General features: G+C 38.5%; 2 protein-coding genes across 4 annotated transcripts in view; both read left to right on the forward strand.

Moving 5' to 3' along the window:
- Window positions 1–11596, forward strand: part of PHF20L1 (PHD finger protein 20 like 1) — a 57088-nt gene extending 45492 nt beyond the window's left edge. For all 3 annotated transcript variants that reach the window (XM_058800383.1, XM_058800388.1, XM_058800395.1), the window contains 4 exons: window positions 432–627; window positions 1022–1391; window positions 4948–5110; window positions 6212–11596. In XM_058800383.1, coding sequence (XP_058656366.1) covers window positions 432–627; window positions 1022–1391; window positions 4948–5110; window positions 6212–6354 — 872 coding nt within the window. In that variant the 3' untranslated portion in view covers window positions 6355–11596. The remainder of the gene's footprint in view (window positions 1–431; window positions 628–1021; window positions 1392–4947; window positions 5111–6211) is intronic.
- Window positions 11597–16374: 4778 nt separating this feature from the next.
- The window catches only part of TG (thyroglobulin), a 148797-nt gene continuing 146811 nt past the window's right edge, over window positions 16375–18360 (forward strand). Inside the window, exons 1-2 of the mRNA XM_058804431.1 lie at window positions 16375–16438; window positions 18016–18124. Coding sequence (XP_058660414.1) covers window positions 16375–16438; window positions 18016–18124 — 173 coding nt within the window. The remainder of the gene's footprint in view (window positions 16439–18015; window positions 18125–18360) is intronic.

An 18360-nucleotide genomic window follows, 5' to 3' on the forward strand; every position in this document is an offset into this window, starting at 1 on the left:
TGGATATATCCATATAAAATCCACTCTAATATTTCTCTTGGTAACTTAGGCTTTTTTTTTTTTTTAAGTAAGTTGAACTACTTAGTAAATAAAATGTCAATGTAATTTTTTTGTGTGATTTTTATTTTGATAACAGCATAGATCTTAATATCACATAGTTGGATTGCAAAGGTGATTAGATTTTAACTTCAAATGCCATTTAGAGGGGTCTTGAGGTTTCAGGCTGATTTTCTTTCTCGTAAGTTCTGACTTTTTTCTTAATCCACAAAAACTAAATTTTTAATATATTAATAGCAAAATCCTGAGTCATCCTTTCATGGATGTGAGGAGATATTTAGGCAAGTACAGGACATAAACACAACACTCTAGTTGTAAACATAATTCTGCTGTGCCTTTAGATGTCCCTCAACTTCTTTATTGCTTTACCCCAGGACAGAGGTGGAGTGCCAAATATCTCTATGACAAAGACTGGCTAAACAATGGACACATGTGTGGATTATCATTTTTGAAAGAGAACTACTCTCATCTTAATGCCAAAAAGATTGTGTCAACACATCACCTACTGGCAGATGTCTATGGGGTAACTGAAATACTGCATGGACTCCAGCTGAAGATTGGGATACTGAAGTAGGTATCACTCCAGGCTTTATTTTCCAGATGTATATATTCAGGTAGCAAAGACTACCATTATTCCATTTGCATTTTTCTCTCACATTGAAATTCTTTCTTGTATAATATTTTAAGTCATTTAAGTGCAAGATGTGCAGTACCCTCAGCTTCAGCAGGAGTTAGGTGTTCAGCACCCAAGCAGATCTGGTTTATTTGGATTATTGGTTATTTTTTTGTTAAATTTTGTGTTAAAGGGACATTCTAGATTTATCTTAAATTGATGAATGACTTAGGAATACTTCTTGTTTGATAATGGTAGTTAATATCTGGGAGAATTGGACGCTTAATAGTTCAGTCCTCTAAGTGCACTAAGTTCTCTATAACTTGATTTTTTTCCTCCCCTTCATTGCAGAAATAAGCATCACCCAGACCTTCATCTCTGGGCTTATTCAGGGATGAGAAAAGAACAAGAACAAAGAACTGTTGGGGTAGAGAAAAAGTTAGTGACTTTGCAGGATGCTGTTAATCCGGCTGAAAGGACATGTCATAGTCAAAACCATAAAGAGCCACCCAGTATACCCCAGAAGATGGAAGAAACATACATCACAAGTGAGCACAGCTACCAAAAACCACAGAGTTTTAGTCATGACTACAAAGCAGTCACTGACCCTATGAGCTCAGATGATGAAGACACAAGTAGCTTTGAGGAAGATCAGGAATATCACACAGAGAATAAAAACTGTTTACAATATTCTTTTAAAGATGGTGGTATGAATGAGCAGGTAAGTATCATTCTTCATCTGGGAAATTTTATTTGGAAAAGTGTGTTCAGTCTGATAAAACTGAAGTACATACAGGTATTTAAAAATCTTTGTTGCTGTAAGTCAACATGCTTATCAAATAAGTCAGCAGAAGTCATTAGAAGCAAACTTGGATCACTGAAATTGTTCCAGGTGAAGTATGTTCATTTCAGCTGGTGTATGAAATAGAAGGTATGGTTTAAGGTATTGCATATGCTAAAAAAATCATTCTCAATCCAATGTTTTGAAAGAAAACCCCATTCTTAAAATGCAAGGTCTTGGAACAGAATTTTCATGGTTTTTACAAGGTGAGGAGAATGGGACAGGTTTCCCCTTTTCTCTCAGTTTGGTTATCTACATGTGTTAGGGGGTTTTGGTTGTTGTTTTTTAAACCAAGGCTTCTTTAAGAGTGTTTTTTATTGTACTGTATTCTTCTTTTAATAGCAGTGCTACCTAGGATGTCTTTCACTTGTAATGATTTACTGACCAACTAATTTCACCTCATGTACAACTGCTTTTCAGTCTTCTATATTGCATATTTCTTCTAATGAAACATTTTTAGTCAGGATTATATTTTGCTGTTTAAACATCTCTTTCTCATTTTTACACTAATGGTTTGAATCCATTATTTGGTGGAAAAGATCTGGAACTTGTTAATCTGGTTTTTGTGAACAGTTCTAAGAGCAAAAACCAAAGAGAACCAAACCTTTCTGTTTCCTGCAATACCAGCTGTATGAGGATAAATCATCCAACTCATCCCCCTTTAGAAGTACAGTTTCTGGTGTGGAAGAAATGAGTATGATGTATCTGTTTTCTTTTTAATTTTAGTTCTAAATGTGGCATGTAAGCTGTATAGTCTGAACGGGGAATTTTAGGCTCATTCTAATTAAAAATACCTGTTTCTATGCTAAATTTGCTAAACTGCACAACTATATTCAGATTTCTAGTAAGGAGACATGCAGCAGTGTCAAATATTCTTGCCTTCCAACAGTAGTTTAAATTGTTATTGTAAACAGTATAAATAGTATAAGGATATTTAGAATTAAAGGAAAATATACACAAGCAGTTAAACAAGACTAGTATTTCCTTCAGAGATTCAGGAATATATCTCAAAAGCTGAGTGCTCTCTGTTTGGCACTGGCCCCAACAGATCTCTTCTTGGTTTAAGAGTGTTCTTTCCTTTGGGGACACCTTGATCACCTTTCCAGTAGTCAGCCTTGATACTAAAATAAAGTCTTCTGCCCAAACCTGATTGGCATGGAAAAGCTCTCCTTGGTTTCTCCATAAACCTGTCTGTACTTACCTTAAAACTGACATTGAAGGATCATTTTTAAATCATCTGACTTCTCTCTAAGGTGCCTTTTCTCCTTTCCTTGTCAAAGTTTGGTTGGGGCTTTGAATTTTCCTTTCTAGCATTCTTCAGAGCCTTTTCATATTCTGGTTTTCCATACTGTTTTTTCTTACCATAATCTGCAGTTCTGCTACATATTTCCATTTCTCTTACAAACAGTGTTTGGATCAACTGTTTTCCAGTCCCTTTTTGGGCTATGCATTATCTTTAAAATTGTATTTAGTTTCCTTGGTTTTGCTTCTGAAAGCACAGGACTTCCCCACCTGAACCTCCTGTTATTTTTTGTCCACAAGTTAACTCTTCTCCTGCCATCCCTGCCCGATTACCTACATTGTTTTCATAGCTTAGAGGAGAACCTGTTGGATTTTGGTTGGATTTTGTGTTTTTTTTTTTTTTTTTAAGGAGCCATTTGAATAAAGGTCATTAGAAGGGAAAAAAACAAACCAAACCAACATTTATGATGTTATTTAGATATTCAGTTCCTTAGCTTTGGAATTTTCTCTATCTTGCTGAAGCAGGCTGAAAGATGATTTTGCTTTTAGAATTATGGACTTGGATCCCTTTACAGCAAGGGAAAAATGGCATTCCTGTAGTTTTGGAGAGGGTCTGAAAATTGTAAGGAATAGATAATTTCTTACTTGTATTGGAAATATTTTTCATAAGATTACAAAAAGTTTGATTACTGAAAACACTGTGGAAGTAAACCTGATGCCTTTAGTGAAGGGAGTTTAAATATCATAAAGGCATCAACACTCTCATACCTTTCAAATAAAATCTATATCTGATACATAATTTTAACTCCTTTATTGAACATTATGAATATTAACAACACTTGTCCCATCTGAGTTGCTAATAAGGTTGCCTGCAGGTCAGACAGAGTTTTATTTGTTTTGTTGGTGTTTTTTAATTGATTTTAAGTCTTTAGGTTTTTTTGCTTAAGTTGTAACTTAAAATCCTTCCGTTCCTATTTTCTTCTTTACCTCTCTTCTCACTCTTCCTTTACTTGACTGGAGAAAAAAAAAATTTTAATAACAGACCTAACACCATTTTTATCTTATGTGGAAAATTAGCTGAGCTCTTCAGAGAGGTGTATTATTACAATTAAAGTCATTCTTGGCTCTGGCATTTGACATGAACTGACACTGGGTGAACACATCTCTTTGGCATTCTAGTCCTTACAATAAAGTCTTCAATAGTGAAAGAACTTCATTGGGTAAAAAGTCATGGTGAACATAAAATGGAATCTGTTAATCCTCCTAATTACCTGAGATGCTGAGTGTTTTTAACTCATTAAATCTGATCTACTTCCACTCAGTAGCTGAAACATCAAATACAGAGAGATTAGGAGCTTGTGTATTATCTCTGGCATGCTGTGAAGGTGCTAATTATATTGCAGAAGTCAATCGTCCTCAGATACTGTGTTTGCATAACTCCACATGTTACTATAACTGTCCCCAAACATGTTCAGTTCTACCCCAGACTTGTGCCTGGAAGGTAGGTGGGGTAATAGCAGGTAGGAAGAGAAGATTTTTGTCTTAATCAGCAAACAGAACAGATTGCTCAGAGAGGATGTGAACTCTCTTCCCTCACTGGAGATACGCCAGAACCATCTGGACACAATCCTGTGCCATGTGCTCTGGGATGACCCTCTGGGACCAGGTGATCCACTGTGGTCCCTTCCAAGCTGACTCATTCTGGGGTTCTGTGAAATAGGATGTCCACCTTATTTGTGCAAAGTAGTGACTGTTGACATCTTAGATACTTCTGCATTGTAGAGAGTTTTCCATGGAAACAAACTTTAGGATTTTTCTAATTTTTGGTGGCAGTAGACCCATGCAGTTCAGCTCTTTATGATTTAAGTTGCTATTTATATAAAAAGGGCACAGAAGTACAGTCTGTCTTACTGCATTGAGGAAAGCATTTGAATGATAAACTTCAGTGTTAGGGAAATGAGGCAAAAGGTAGAGATGCTTACTTATGTGGAATTTGCATTTTGTTTGGTTTAGTCTATTGATATGTCATAGCATGTGGCTTTCTGAGTAAGCTTTTTGTTGTGTGTACAGAAGTACAATTCTAAGCCAGCAGAGTTTATCATGTGACTCAAATGTTGAAATCAACACCAGAAATTAAAACAAAGAAAAAAAAAACTTAAATGGCAATTTTTTTCTTTCTGTTGCTCCTATGAAGAATTCTGCTGAAGGAAACACTGTGTTTGTTTGTAATGAAAGAAAAGGCTCAGAAGAACAAGTGGACACACATCTTCAATGGCAGCTAAATCTCCTCACCCATATAGAGAATGTACAGAATGAAGTCACCAGCAGAATGGACCTGATTGAAAAAGAAGTTGATGGTAACTGCATTGCCAGATTACTTGTTAATGTACCTGTAGCAGCATCTCTCTTAAGTAATGTGTTCAAAGTGATCTGAGGCACTGAGGATGGATTTTTAAGTATTCTGTTCAAATTTGGGCCCCAGAATTATAAGCAGAGCTTGTACCCTTGATCTCCCCACTCCCTTCTTCAAGTTTTCAATGCCAGTAAAGTACATTAAGCACTCAGGCTCACACTTCAGAAAGCTTAGATAACTTGTCTAGTCTTTGTCCAGATATGAATCCTAAAGTTGATGGCCTTTTCTACACCTGGAGTGGTTTTTGCCTGGTTGTTCTAGTAAATGACAATATGTAGGGGAAAAAGAAGGTGTTTATTTTGCCTTCAACTTTGTTTTTTTTTTTTATTAGTAAGCAAGTGGTTTCATGAAGACAATTCAGTCTTCGTGGGAGAACTTGAATGAAATTATATTGTATTAGAATATTGTAGTACATAAGTGTCTGTGACTTGCCAGTCATAGAAACTAATAATAAAGGGAGCTTGTAGTCTAATCCTAGGACTCCTTAGTTAATATTTAAACAAATAAAGTTGTCTTATTTCTATTTGCAGTTTTACTTCCAGTATCCCTGTTTTTGCTAGATACAGTGTTTCTAAACTAATAGGGTTACCTTTTCTCTATTTCTACAAGCAGAGAAATTCCTTGAAAACATTTGTTGAGAATTGGAAAATCATTCTGTAATCTGGACCTTGTCCACTGGAGCCTGTTAAAGTGGCAGAAGCAAACCTTGTGTTTAAGGGTTGCATTTTCTGTTTCAAAACTGTCAGAGTAGACCATGAACTGAAGTTGCCTTTATGTGTGGAGAGGGTAAATTGTGAGCCAAGGGTAAAATTTACTCCCAGATACCTTTTTACAGCAACAATCAAATCAGGAGTTTGGATTGCTCAAGAGAAATGTGGGATTAGTGGGTGTTTCCCTAACAAAATTTCATCTGTTAAATAAAATTCACAGCCTCAGTGTATTTTCCCTTTTTTTGAAAGACAAAGTAAGAAAGAAAAGTTTGATTTTTATGGAAACTGTTTCTCAAAGAGTTACTCTAATCAGCTTCTTCCTTTCCCTTCTGTAGTTTTAGAAAGCTGGCTTGATTTCACTGGAGAACTGGAACCACCAGATCCTCTGGCCAGATTGCCTCAGCTCAAGCGACGCATCAAACAGCTCTTAATCGACATGGGAAAAGTACAGCAAATAGCAACACTTTGCTCTGTATGACAAAAGGAAGAATATAGAAGTAAAAAATAGGTTCTTTACAATGAATTTTATTAGCCACAAGACTGACAGGAAGACAGCAAAAAGCTGAGCATTTATCTGGTTCTTTGCTGATTACATTAATAGGCTGAAGCTTTAGAAAGAAGAGAGGAAGTTTAGAGTCAGGAATCTGTTTTATTGAAAATATGAGTATTCAATGTCTGGGCTTCAAAATTATCTATAATATACTTAGAAATATCAATTTCTCAGGATTTTAACATGTTGAACAATAAATCCCCAGATACAAGAAAATTCAACAAACAAAAACTCTTCGAAGAGCAGTGCTGCTATTTTGAAACCCTTGGCAAGCATTTATAAATTAGCAGAATTCAGCTGACTAAAAATGCAATCCTCTTATCTTGCTAGTGAAAGATAGATACAGAGTGAGCTGTATCTTCTCTACAAGGAAGGTTTTTAGATTATTTCTTTCTCTTACGAGTGTTCAGGAAAACAAACCTATTAGCTTTGATTTTTGAAAAAAATTACTTGTCATGGTCTCCCTTTTAAAGTATTTTTTTAAATAGAAATCCCTAGAACAGCACCCCTAGGCTCCTTTAAAACAGAAGTGGGAAATAGTGGTCAGATGTGCCAAATAATATTAAAATCACTGGGATGAGAGTTTAATTATGACTTAGGCGAAGGTTTTTTCCAAAGTCCGACTCAGTGCCAGCAGTCCATCCAAAATTGTATCTACTTTATATTTTTTTTATGTTCTATAGCAGTGTTCAGGAATCAAGGTACAATTTTTGTCCTGGGTAGCTCTGTTCTGATGTTGGCCCTCTGAAAACTTCACCATCCTCAGTGGGGATGAGGAATGACAAGAGCAGCAAAACTGTCTGCGGCTGTGGAAATTCTGAACCATTAGAGGCAAAAATCACAAGATACCTTATCCAAGCTGTTTTTACAAAATTTTTCAGCTTCAGTGAATGAAATGTTATGAAACCAAAGGCAACCTCCTTGCTCTGTTAGCTCTTGCTGGATTTTGAGCCCGGGACTTTTCCTGTGCTGATAAGTTGCCGCTGTACCCAGTGCTACATCTGTGTCTGTGTGTGTATGTATATGTGCATAGCTATGTGTACATATATACATGCCATGCACATTTCTACCTACACATGTCTAGTTTTATTACCATAAACTACAAGAACTGGTGGTTCATATTACCTTTTAACAAGCAGTTTCTAAAATTGAAAATAATGTATGTACAGGTTTTGAAATTTGTAAAATATGACTGTTAAAAGGAGGCTATTTAACTGAGGACATTAAGATACTTGAACATTTTATGCCTCATGTCTGTTTATCAGTTCTAGTTATCTGTATAAATGCATTTTAGAACCGATAGACAGTAAACTTGAATTTACCTTTTGATAAGAGTACAAGCCACTGTACATTCAAAAATTATTTAAATTTGCAAACACACTGTTCTATATGTAAGGTACTGTATGTAAAACTGTTTATTAAAACTATTCTGCATACTCTACATTTTCCACTTTTCTTCCTGATCTACATACAAATGTAAAAAAGAAGTGATTGTTATTATGTACAGACCATCAAAAATCTTGGAATGCCTTTTAAGGATGCATACAACTGAAAAATGTGCCAAAGATGGATTATCTGGGAAAGACTTTGCAACCAGTGCATTGAACTTTCATGATAAAACCATTATTGAGAAAGAGAGCAGCGTGGCTGGTTCATTGCTAAAGTAAACCTACCCTGACCTTTCCTCTCTGTCATACCTGAAGTGAGTTGTCACTCCTGATGGCCAAAGCAAAATGTAAACCCCTGTTACAGAGTGGTTGCTACTTAAAAAGTCTTCCCACATCAAGCTTGTAGGAGACATCACAGAGATGCATGAAAACATGGAATTATGGAATGGTTGGCAACTCCATTATGCAGAAAGAACATTAGAGCTGTGGAGTTGTTGATATTTTACAGCAACTGTTTATAAATTCTCTGTATTATATAGATGATGCTTAAATAACTGCTTCAAACATGAATAGTTGAGTGACCTACTTGCTTTTGGATATGTGAGACATTTTTATAGACTATTCACTTGCTGCATATCCTTGAATGTGGTACTGTGTGTACTGTATAAGAGAAGTGTAAATCCAGATGAATTACTTTGAAACAAAGTGGAGTGTATTTACAGAATTTATACAGCATACACTGTAGCAATATTATGCAATGTGTGTGCATATGTGTGATGTAATATAATTGTAAATGTTACTGAAGGTGGAGGTGGACTTGGAAAGTTCAGGGGGGAAGACAGAGGTTTTATTCTTACTACAGAGATGGAGGAATGGTATCCTGAAAAGGAAATCCTAAGGTCAAAGTTGAAGTTGCCCTTGCAGCTTTAATGTGTCTTCTGTTTGTATGTGTAACGGCCTCTTAATTTACACAAATATGTAATTTTACCCCTGAAGATCCTGCCTTGTTCAGGATGGACTGTGCTTACAAAAACAATCTGTTCAGTATTTTTTTTATGTTCATTGTGTAGTCATGTATTATAAAAACTCTCCTGCAATCATTCATATCTTCTAAGAAATACAATCTCAGTGTCCATACAGACCGTGCTATGTATGATACATCGTGTCCTGCTCCAATGTTTCACAAACTTGTCTCAGTTTGCTTTCTCAAGTTGTGGTGCTGGTCTGTATGTAACATGTGGACATTAGTTTCTGACCCCAGTTTCTCAAGTATTCAAAGGTTTGGGATGCTTTTGAGGTTTTTCTTTTAAACACAAGTCAAGTGCCATAAAAATGCTGTGTTTTGCACAGAATGTAGCCTACAGTTGATTGCTTTGCTCATGTACCAGTCAACCCCAGTGTGATCTGGCTCTTACCAGTATTTCTTCCTAGTTGGCCTTATCAAGAGAATCTTATTCCTGTAGGCATATTTTTCTATCTGTCTTCCTGCTTCCTCTGTAAATAAGCCAGGGATGTACACTCAGTCTATTTGCAACATCATTTATTGGGGTGTGAATTGTGACTGCATTGTTTTGATGAAGGGGACAGACCCTCTCTGAGGAAAAAGATGGCAATGTAAGGACTGTTTGATACTTGTGCTCAGAAAGACAAAATGTTTAAAGCCTTCTGTCACTGAATAGGAGTTTTAAATAGTAATAGACAAAAGGGAAATGCCATTTTACAGAAGCCTCTTGTGATTTTAAGAGCTAAATGGCAAACTTGTGAAGCCTTTGAATGCCCAGCTTTTTGTCTGAGGTTTAGTTAGGGGTTTGCCTGTTTGTTTTTTAATGGAGGTATCAGGGTGATTTCGTTTCAAAGCCTGCTCCTACTTGTGACCATACCAGAGGCATCTACATCAGGAATTGTGTTTCAGTTGCAGTGATGGCAGGAGAGCAGTCCTGCAGTCATAAATGAGATGTGGTGTGGGTGCTGTGATCTGGTATGACATGATGGGGCTGCCATTGGTTACAAAATGGATGTACTTCAGGTCATATTGCAGGGAATGGGTTGGAAGATGCTTCCTGTTAACCCTTTTCCTGGGTAGCTGTAGGTTGCATAGTGCCCATGTTTTGGATATTCTGGCCTTAGATGCATAGATCTTTGTTCAGCTGTGGAGTGGTTTACAGTGGTAGAAGCCTGTCATTTTCTCTCAAATAGACAAAAAAGATGGGTTGCAATTTTCTGATAGATTTCCTGTATTTGCTGGGTGGCAAAGAATTGAAGCTGTTCTTCCATGGGTGCAGTAATCTTGTATGGCTGACAGCCACCTGTCTCTCTTAATTTTATCTCTGAGCTTCTACATGTGCTCATCTATTCATTCTGCAGCTTTCATCTTTTTGTCCTTTCATTCTTCAGCTTTCTGCACTCTGGCTTCTGAGGGTGTCACTCCTTTGTTTGGCCAGTTCTTCCTGGCTGCTGTGGGAAGCAGTCATGGGGAAAGGCCTCTTTGGCTCTTCTGTCCACAGCCTCCAGAGCATCCTGGGACTTGTGTACAGTTGGGGTGTGTGCACCATAATCAAAACCTCCAGGTGTTTTTGATGCCTTTCTTAAGTAAGCCTCTTCTGTCTTGTGCAATTGGTGACCTTTCTCTGCTCCCATCTGGCTTCTAACTTAACTAGACTTGAATTAATATTACAGCAAAACCCCTCTGGCACTGCTGGGCTCCAGCACTCCTTACCAAACCGAGGGTTGGGATGCAAAGGAGTCATTCAGACATTACAGTAAAATTATAAAAGTATTTGATGTTGTAAACCACACTATTTTTCCTGTGTATTTAAAGGGAAGCTGTAACCATTTTTCTTCACTGGAACTCTAAAGGCACAAAACCGATCCTGAACTGAACTGGAGCTTGGTGTAAAAATCAGCAAGTGGAGGATGGGCCGGACTCTGCCAAAAGAGCAGTCAGGCTGTCTCAGCTGCCTTTGCCCTGTTAGTAGCTCTGAGGAGGTGCTGGTGTGTAAAGGGGGTGTGTGCAATGATGCCATTCATTTGCAAGCAGGATTGTTTAGAACACTGGAACTATAGGTTTTTGCTCTACTGCTTAAAATTGTTTCATTATATGCACCTTAATTTTGGAGTGCTTATTAAAAGTCAGAGGCTGAATCACTTTTGAAATACCTATTGCTATTCTCACATTTTATTAGCTCACAATTTTTTTCTCTTGTACTGATTGCATATGGCTTTAGGTGAGGATTTTGCAGAGGCTGTTTGAAATGCTTCAGTAATGGTTTCTGTTATACTTTGTTATGTCCTGGGCACTGGGTGTGGGGGTCTGTCTTTAGCAATAAATTTTATACACTATGTGTATATCTGTTTGTATATGGAAAACAAATACAGAGCATGTAACGATGGTGAAAATACACTGCACCGAGTGCAGACTGTGCATTTGGCAGCCGTTCTGCACCAGCCTGAACAACCCAAATGAAAAATTGGAGACCACATGGAGAAAATGAACTAGCATGAAAAATCATTCAGGACAAAAGTTCCCTTCCCTTACTCCGTGGGTGGGATAACTAAAGCTGGTTCAATTGCTGTTTGCTTCAAACAGCTGTCTTCCTTTCCTGAAAACTGGCCAAGCCTCCTGTGTTCAGCTGTAGCCACGTGCATCAGTGTATTGTCACTAAAGACTCTGAGAGAGGCAGCACTGCACTATGATTAAATCTTCTGTGAGAGAAGCAAAATACTTCCTTCTGTGATTTGTTTTTTATAATAGCAATAATGTTGACTGCATTCTAATACTCACAATAAAGGTCTGTTGAGATTGTTACATGCCTGGGCTCCCTTTCCATGGACTTCTCTTCTGGTGAGCTGGTGATTGTTTGCATATGTTTTAAAGCATTAGGGAACCTTCAGTTGCATGTTTAGCCTGTAGTCCTTAGGTTATATGTAGCCATTGATACTCACCTTTCTACATTGCAAGGCTTGAGGGAATCTTCAGTTGTATTTTAGCCTGTAGGCAAATGATACAATCAGTAAATTATTCACAGTACTGAATTACTTATTGCATATGGCAAAGTAATTAGAAGATATTTCTGTTCTTGGACTCTTAATATTTTAACAATTTCAGGGGCTGAGTTTTGCAATGCACTTTATTTTTTACAGTCAATGTCTTTCAACAATGTATTCACAGTGATGGCATCTCTTCTTGTGGGCAGACATGTGCCTTTGTACAATATCTTTACAAAGGAACTTTAATTTGCTTCTAGTAATTTATTTTAATATCATCCACAAGTTGTTCAAGACATTACTGTGGTAGAAAACAAATGAGCCAACAATGCTGAGCAAGTTCTTCTCTTAGACATCCTGTGGACAAGGGCACATAGGATAAGCAGCAGGTGAATTAAATTGGACAGAATCTCAGTAAGTTACTGACATAGAAAAAAATTTTTCATTCACAGAAAAAGCAGATACGATAATAAATCATGAACTTAAAAATTTTAATTCTGAAACATTTTAATCATTGTTGAAGGGACAGTCTGAAAGCAGGCTCTCAAACAAGATACAAGACCAGATTCAGGCTTGGAGCAACATACAGAAACACTTTTTTGAATTAGCAGACTTTCTGAAGAAGTTTTCCTGAGTCAGACCAAACATCTGGCCAGCCCAGAGTCTTGTCTGCAGTAGAAAGAGGATATCAGATCTGTACAAACATATCATGGAATATCTGTGCAAATTGCCTTTTTCCTGAATATGTCTTTCACTTCTGGCAAACAGGGTTCCTTTACCAAAATTAATGTTTTAGTCCATTAGTTTTATCAGTCACTTGATAGAGATGAGTTCCTCAAGTTTAATCCATCTTTTTCATTGGTGGCTTGTGGAATTCACAGCTTTGTTGTGTGGCAGAAGCTGTGTTTGTCCTTGAACTCCTTTCTGACTCCACTGGCTGTGCACCATTGCCTTTAGTTCAGAGAAGGTTAGATATTGCATTATTGAAAACACCCAAAACCGTTTTGTCCCTCCAATACCAATAGTTTTGCACCCTGTTGCTGTCCTTCTGTGACTGCTGGGGACTTTTCTCACTGCCTCAGCTTTTTTTTTGTCAAATACTGAATTGATTCAAGTTGCAAATCCTATGTGTCACTGTGGTTGCAGACCTGGCTCCTACTTGGGGTTTCAAACCAATCTGCATCCCTGGTGTTGTGAGAATAAAATACCCATTTTTCTACCTGGAATCACTGTGGTATTATTGGATAGAGGAAAACTGTTATTTTCATTAAATAAGTAAGGAAAAAAAGGCATTTTATTTGTCCTAGAAATGGTCAATTCCTGTAGGGACAAATGCAAATTCAAATATTCTTACATGGGCTTCTTTAGGTTCTGTCACCAAAGGCAATTTTCCAAATGGTAAGTTGCAATTTAAGATTTGACAAGTCCTGTGCCCACTTTTCTGATCTAGCCAAGTTTAGCATGGGAATGACTGAAACTTCCCTATTGTTCTTTAAATTTGAAGAATGTATCACATATAAAGTGAATACACTGAAAAGTGGATTACCTGGGGCTGTCATCTTGTAGTCTTTTAATTTTGCATCACATGAGGTCTTAATCAATGATGATACAGATTAGTGCTTCACAAGGTCTTGGAAAGAAATGTGCTCTTTAGTTCTCTATCTAAGTGTAACAAATGGTGTTAACCTTTTTTAATGTAGCTTTCTTAAAATGTGTGAGATAATTGTCCAACATTGGTGCTTTATTTAACACAGATGAAAAAATTATTCTTTGAAATTATTGAATTGGTTGATATAAGCATAATTTCACAATGTTTTCTTAACTCTTTTGCTTTCAATTTGCTGCCTCCTTTGGGAAGCTCCTTCTGGTTCTTTTTTTAAACTAAGGTTGACTTTTCAGGCTCAAATTTGATTGGGGTAAGAGTAACTTTTCTGTGAGTACAGATGTCTGTGTATTCATATACATGAATCTTTTATCCCTGGGCCTTTCAATATGTGAAATTGCAGTTGCACAAACTGTCTCTTCTGCTAAGAAAGTGTATGCAAAACTGGAACAACGAATAAATGTCTTCTTCTTCTTTGAGGTTTGTGATTTCAGTGTCTCATCCCACTGACCTTTATCTTTGCCCCAGCAGTTTCGTTTGTAGTATAGATTGAGTAGCTTTTGCCAGTAGGTTCAACAAAACAAACCCCTCATTTCCAGCACTAGAGCAATGATTTTAAAGACATGATAGTTGAAGGCTATATTGGCCACAGGGACCTTTTCCACTTCTTTTCTGCTCTTCATTGGTGAGCTAATTTAAGATGTTACTCCATCTTTTCTCAGGTGCTAAAAATAGAGGTCAATACCATTGCCTTTCACTGAAGGTTATGCAAGGCTTTTCTTGCTTTGTATTTGATCAGCCACAGATAGACAAGGGCCTCTTTTTTCTCTGATGAATGTGAATTCCACACATTGCTTTGTAAACAACTTTTTTTCCTTTTTAATCCATGGGCTCTTGTATCCCATTGAAGGTTCATGTACCAAGATGCCCACCTTGGTTTGACGCACATCTAGAAGTGGTTTGAGTGATGCCAATTGCCAAAATTCCTTTTCTCATTTAGTTTTTTAAGAGACTTTTAAGACTTGGCTGTTCTTCCCAGCTTGAGTAGTTCATAGGTTGTTTTTTGAGTGTTTCTAAAGGAAACAAACATCATCTTGGGAATCAGCAATACATAGATATTATGTGTTTGTGCTTCTTTCTGATAATAATAGTCCTTTCCTGTCTGCCCTCCACCATTATCAGCCTTTTATAGCAAAGAATAGAGAAGGAAAGTGAGTAGTGACCTTAATAAGCTCCTTTCCCCATTATCTGTGCAAGGAACCTGAGTGACACTTTTCTAACAGCTTTAGAAAACTGGGCTAAATCAGTATCACACACAGACCCCAACACACTCTGGAGATGTTTCAGTGGCTTGGACACATCCCAGGACTGCCAGCATAGAGCTGCTGCCCCTGCAGAGCCTGACTGTGGCACTGGGCTGGGCTCTCTCTTGCTGCTCTCCTGTGTCTGCCCCACTCTGTGGGGCTCAGACACAAACCTGAGGCTCTTGAAGCTCCCTTGGGTCAGAAATATATGTTGTGGTCAAACTTTTTTCCTTTCCTGATTTAGCCATGCTGGTGTTAATAGTGGTTTTTTAGTCTGATTCTTTCACTCTTCATGGATGTTTCCCTACAAATGCAGTACTAATCTAGAAATTCAGTTTCTTTCTGTGCCTACTTATCAGGGCTCTTACAGAATTTGTCATCTTTATGCCTCTAAGTGTTGTCTTTTTTTAATCTGTCATCTATGCTGGACATGTTCATCATTTTTTTCCCTTGATCTTTCTGTAGACTGTTGACTTTGGAATTTATGTTCAAGCTACCTATTCCAGACTTAATACAGTCCCACTTATTTTTAAAAGCCTAGTCATGCTAAAGCAAACTTGTGCTGCTCTTGGAGATCATATTTACCATATCCATCAGACACTGTGGCATGGCAGTGGTCTACAGCCAGCACAGAAGATGCTTGGATCACTGCTGTCGTGATCTGTGTCTGTGGGAGAGTATCAGAGGAGTTGTTTCTAGGCTGTCTAGTACCCATGAATCACAAACAGGAGTGCTGCTGTCACTTTTTTTTGAAATCAAGTTAAATCCACCTTCAAATATGTGCTGTTATTATTTAAGTAATGTTTTGGGGCTTATTTATCCAACCACATTTGTTACAAGTGAGGGTGAGTTCTCATAATTCCTGGTGCAAGTAAATGCTGACTCACAGTTACAAGAGGTGGCGAATTAACAAATGAAATTCTGGAACCAAGGAAATATTTCTCATATGTTTTATGTTGAGGATCTTGCATGTAATTAGTACCAAAAAGCTTAACTTAAGAAGCTTCATGGTCATACTGATCTTACTGCTGGAGGATGAAGCCCAAGAAGTGAATCTGTGCCTGTCAGGCTGTGTTAAAGTCCATGGTGCAAGTGGGAGTGACAACAAAAGATAGAATGTGATTGACTCTGATCCTTAATTCACTTTAGCCAGTGAGTGCATCCATCCTGTTTTTCACTTAGTAAAAAACCACATTATGAGTTATATTCACTCCTGATGTGCAGCACCCAGAGATCTCACTCTGGTCTGTCCCTCAGCAGGCTCAGCTCTCTGGGAATACAAAAATGTGCAATTCCCTAGGGAGCACAGAGCCTGGCTGCACCCTGGGGCAGGTGAGGGCCAGGACTCTGCCCAGGGTCACTCCAATATCCCCAATTGACTTGTTGGAATGACTGAGCCCCTGCCACCCGCTGTGCCTGCAGCCCCTTGGCTCAGCTGTGCTCCCTGGAGCGGGGATGAGAGGGGCCTGAGGGAGGGCAGCTCCAGCTCAAGGGGCCTCTTGGGTTTGCTCAGAAGCCTCGTGTGCGTCACTCACCCAATTCTGTGCCCAGCCAGCAGCACTGAAGTGAGCCCATCCCCATGATGGGCGCTATAAAAGGGCAGCAAAGACTCTGTGGGGTACACAGAGCTGCCTCAGGACAGAAGGGGATGGGGCTCCCCCATTGCAAGATGGGCTCCATCCCATTTTGCACCCTCTTCTGTTTTATTAGCATAGCAACAGCCAATATATTTGGTAAGTACGCTTGTCCTTTTCCTCTGCCTGTGTCCAAGGGTGACTGATCTTTGTGCTGCTCTGCATGTTTTCCTGATGAAATATATAATGGTCTTGAATCTTGCACTCTGAAAATTTAGCAGTTTATTGTGTGCTGTGCAAACTAAGGCTGGGCTCCTGGTTGAATACTAAACTATCAGGATCTTTAGGTGTTTAGGCTTACCTGAATTTGCACACCTGAATTTTAGGTGGGAAAAAAAATGTTTTCTCAAGGGCTAGAGAATGAACAGGGTAAGAAAAGGTGCTGCTGCAGGGTTGTGAAGTTCCTCAATCATATCAACTTGTAGGTGCTATCATCTAATTTAGGCTTGAACCTAAAGATACTGGATAGTCTGAGTTCTGCCCCCAGTTCTTTGGCCTGAGTTTGATAGCCCTGAACAACCAGTGATTTGAATCACTGAATTAATTAATCATTTAACTCAGATGTCTTGGTAGACCCTCTCTAGCACTGTACACAGGGATCTCCACACATCCCAGAGCAGCTGATGTTTGAGGTGAAAAGGGGGAGCTTTGCCTATGTGACATTGTCTATAGATGAGATCACCTGAAATTTTGCAATCTCATGAAAATTTTCACATGGTTTTGAGGGGACACTGTAAAAACTCAAGAAACAGATGTGACTGAGAAGCATTAGAAGCACAGGAGCAGTCTGCAGCTGCAGAAGTTCTGTGAGTTGCAAATTATTTCAGGCTGAAAAGCATTCAGGATACTTGTGATGTATTTGCACTACAGTGTATGATCATGCTCAGACCAAATACTGGCTTAAGCAAATATTTGGACTAAATTGCTGTGGGTTTGTTTGCTGTATTTTTATAAACTAATCTGTGGTATTAAGAGCATGACCTTGATCAGTTTTTAAAGGGTGACGAAAGTGTCAGATCAAAATCTGCTCGGTTAAAAAGAACTTATTGAATTTCATCATTCTACATTCTGCATCTAAAACAGCAGCTAGTGCAGCTTTGAATGCATTAAAAATTTGCTAGGTGGATTCAGTAGTTAATAATTTGTCCCATTGAAAACTGAGAGTGCTCCTAGTATGAATTAGTCTGAAGCTATTGCTAAAAATTGATTATTTTTAAATATTTTATGAGATTAAGAAGAAATACCTCTCCTTTTTTGTGAAATAGTGAGTAACTTAGCTCCAGTAAAGGATAACTATTCAGAAAATTTAATAGTGGTGTGTGTGGTTATGCAAAAGGCTCTTTTGTGGTCATAGACGCAAATAAGTTAAGAACCCCAAGTACCAGAAAATTATAGCCAGGCCAGTGCAGAACAGAGCTGAGACTAACTAAACACAGGCCTGGCAAAGGGTTTCATGGTCAGCTCCACCATGTGCTCATTCTGCAGCTGGCAGAGCAGTGGTTTGTTCAGTACCTCCCTGTGCTGTCCCACATGGAAATGCACATGGGGAGCAATGGGAAAACAGCCAGGGAGGAGCCCTGAACCTGTTCCCTGCAGCACTGGCACTATCAGGGGTTTGGTAAGAGTGGGTTTGTGGTGAGACCACCCTTAGGTGTTTACCTCCTTGCTGTTTTCAGAGTACCAGACCGACTCCCAGCCCTTGCGTCCGTGTGAGCTTCGGAGGGAAGAGGCTTTTTCAGCAGGAGAAGCCTACGTTCCTCAGTGCTCAGAGGATGGCCAGTTCAGGTAATTCATCCCTGCTATTAATGTGCTGCCATATGAGGTGACCTTTCATTGCTAACAAGAGTTTTAGCCTGTCTGGAAGAGCCACTGCAACAGTGGACTGGAGGATGAGTGGTGCAGGAGACTTGAAGGGACTTCACTGAGCCATTTTGCAGATCCAACCTCTCCCAAATGAATTCCTTGTTATGGGAAATTATCTCTGAGTAAAGATGTCTATCTAATAATAAAAGGCTAATTTT

This window comes from Ammospiza caudacuta, chromosome 1, assembly GCF_027887145.1.
Source record: "Ammospiza caudacuta isolate bAmmCau1 chromosome 1, bAmmCau1.pri, whole genome shotgun sequence".
NCBI classification, from domain to species: Eukaryota; Metazoa; Chordata; class Aves; order Passeriformes; family Passerellidae; genus Ammospiza; species Ammospiza caudacuta.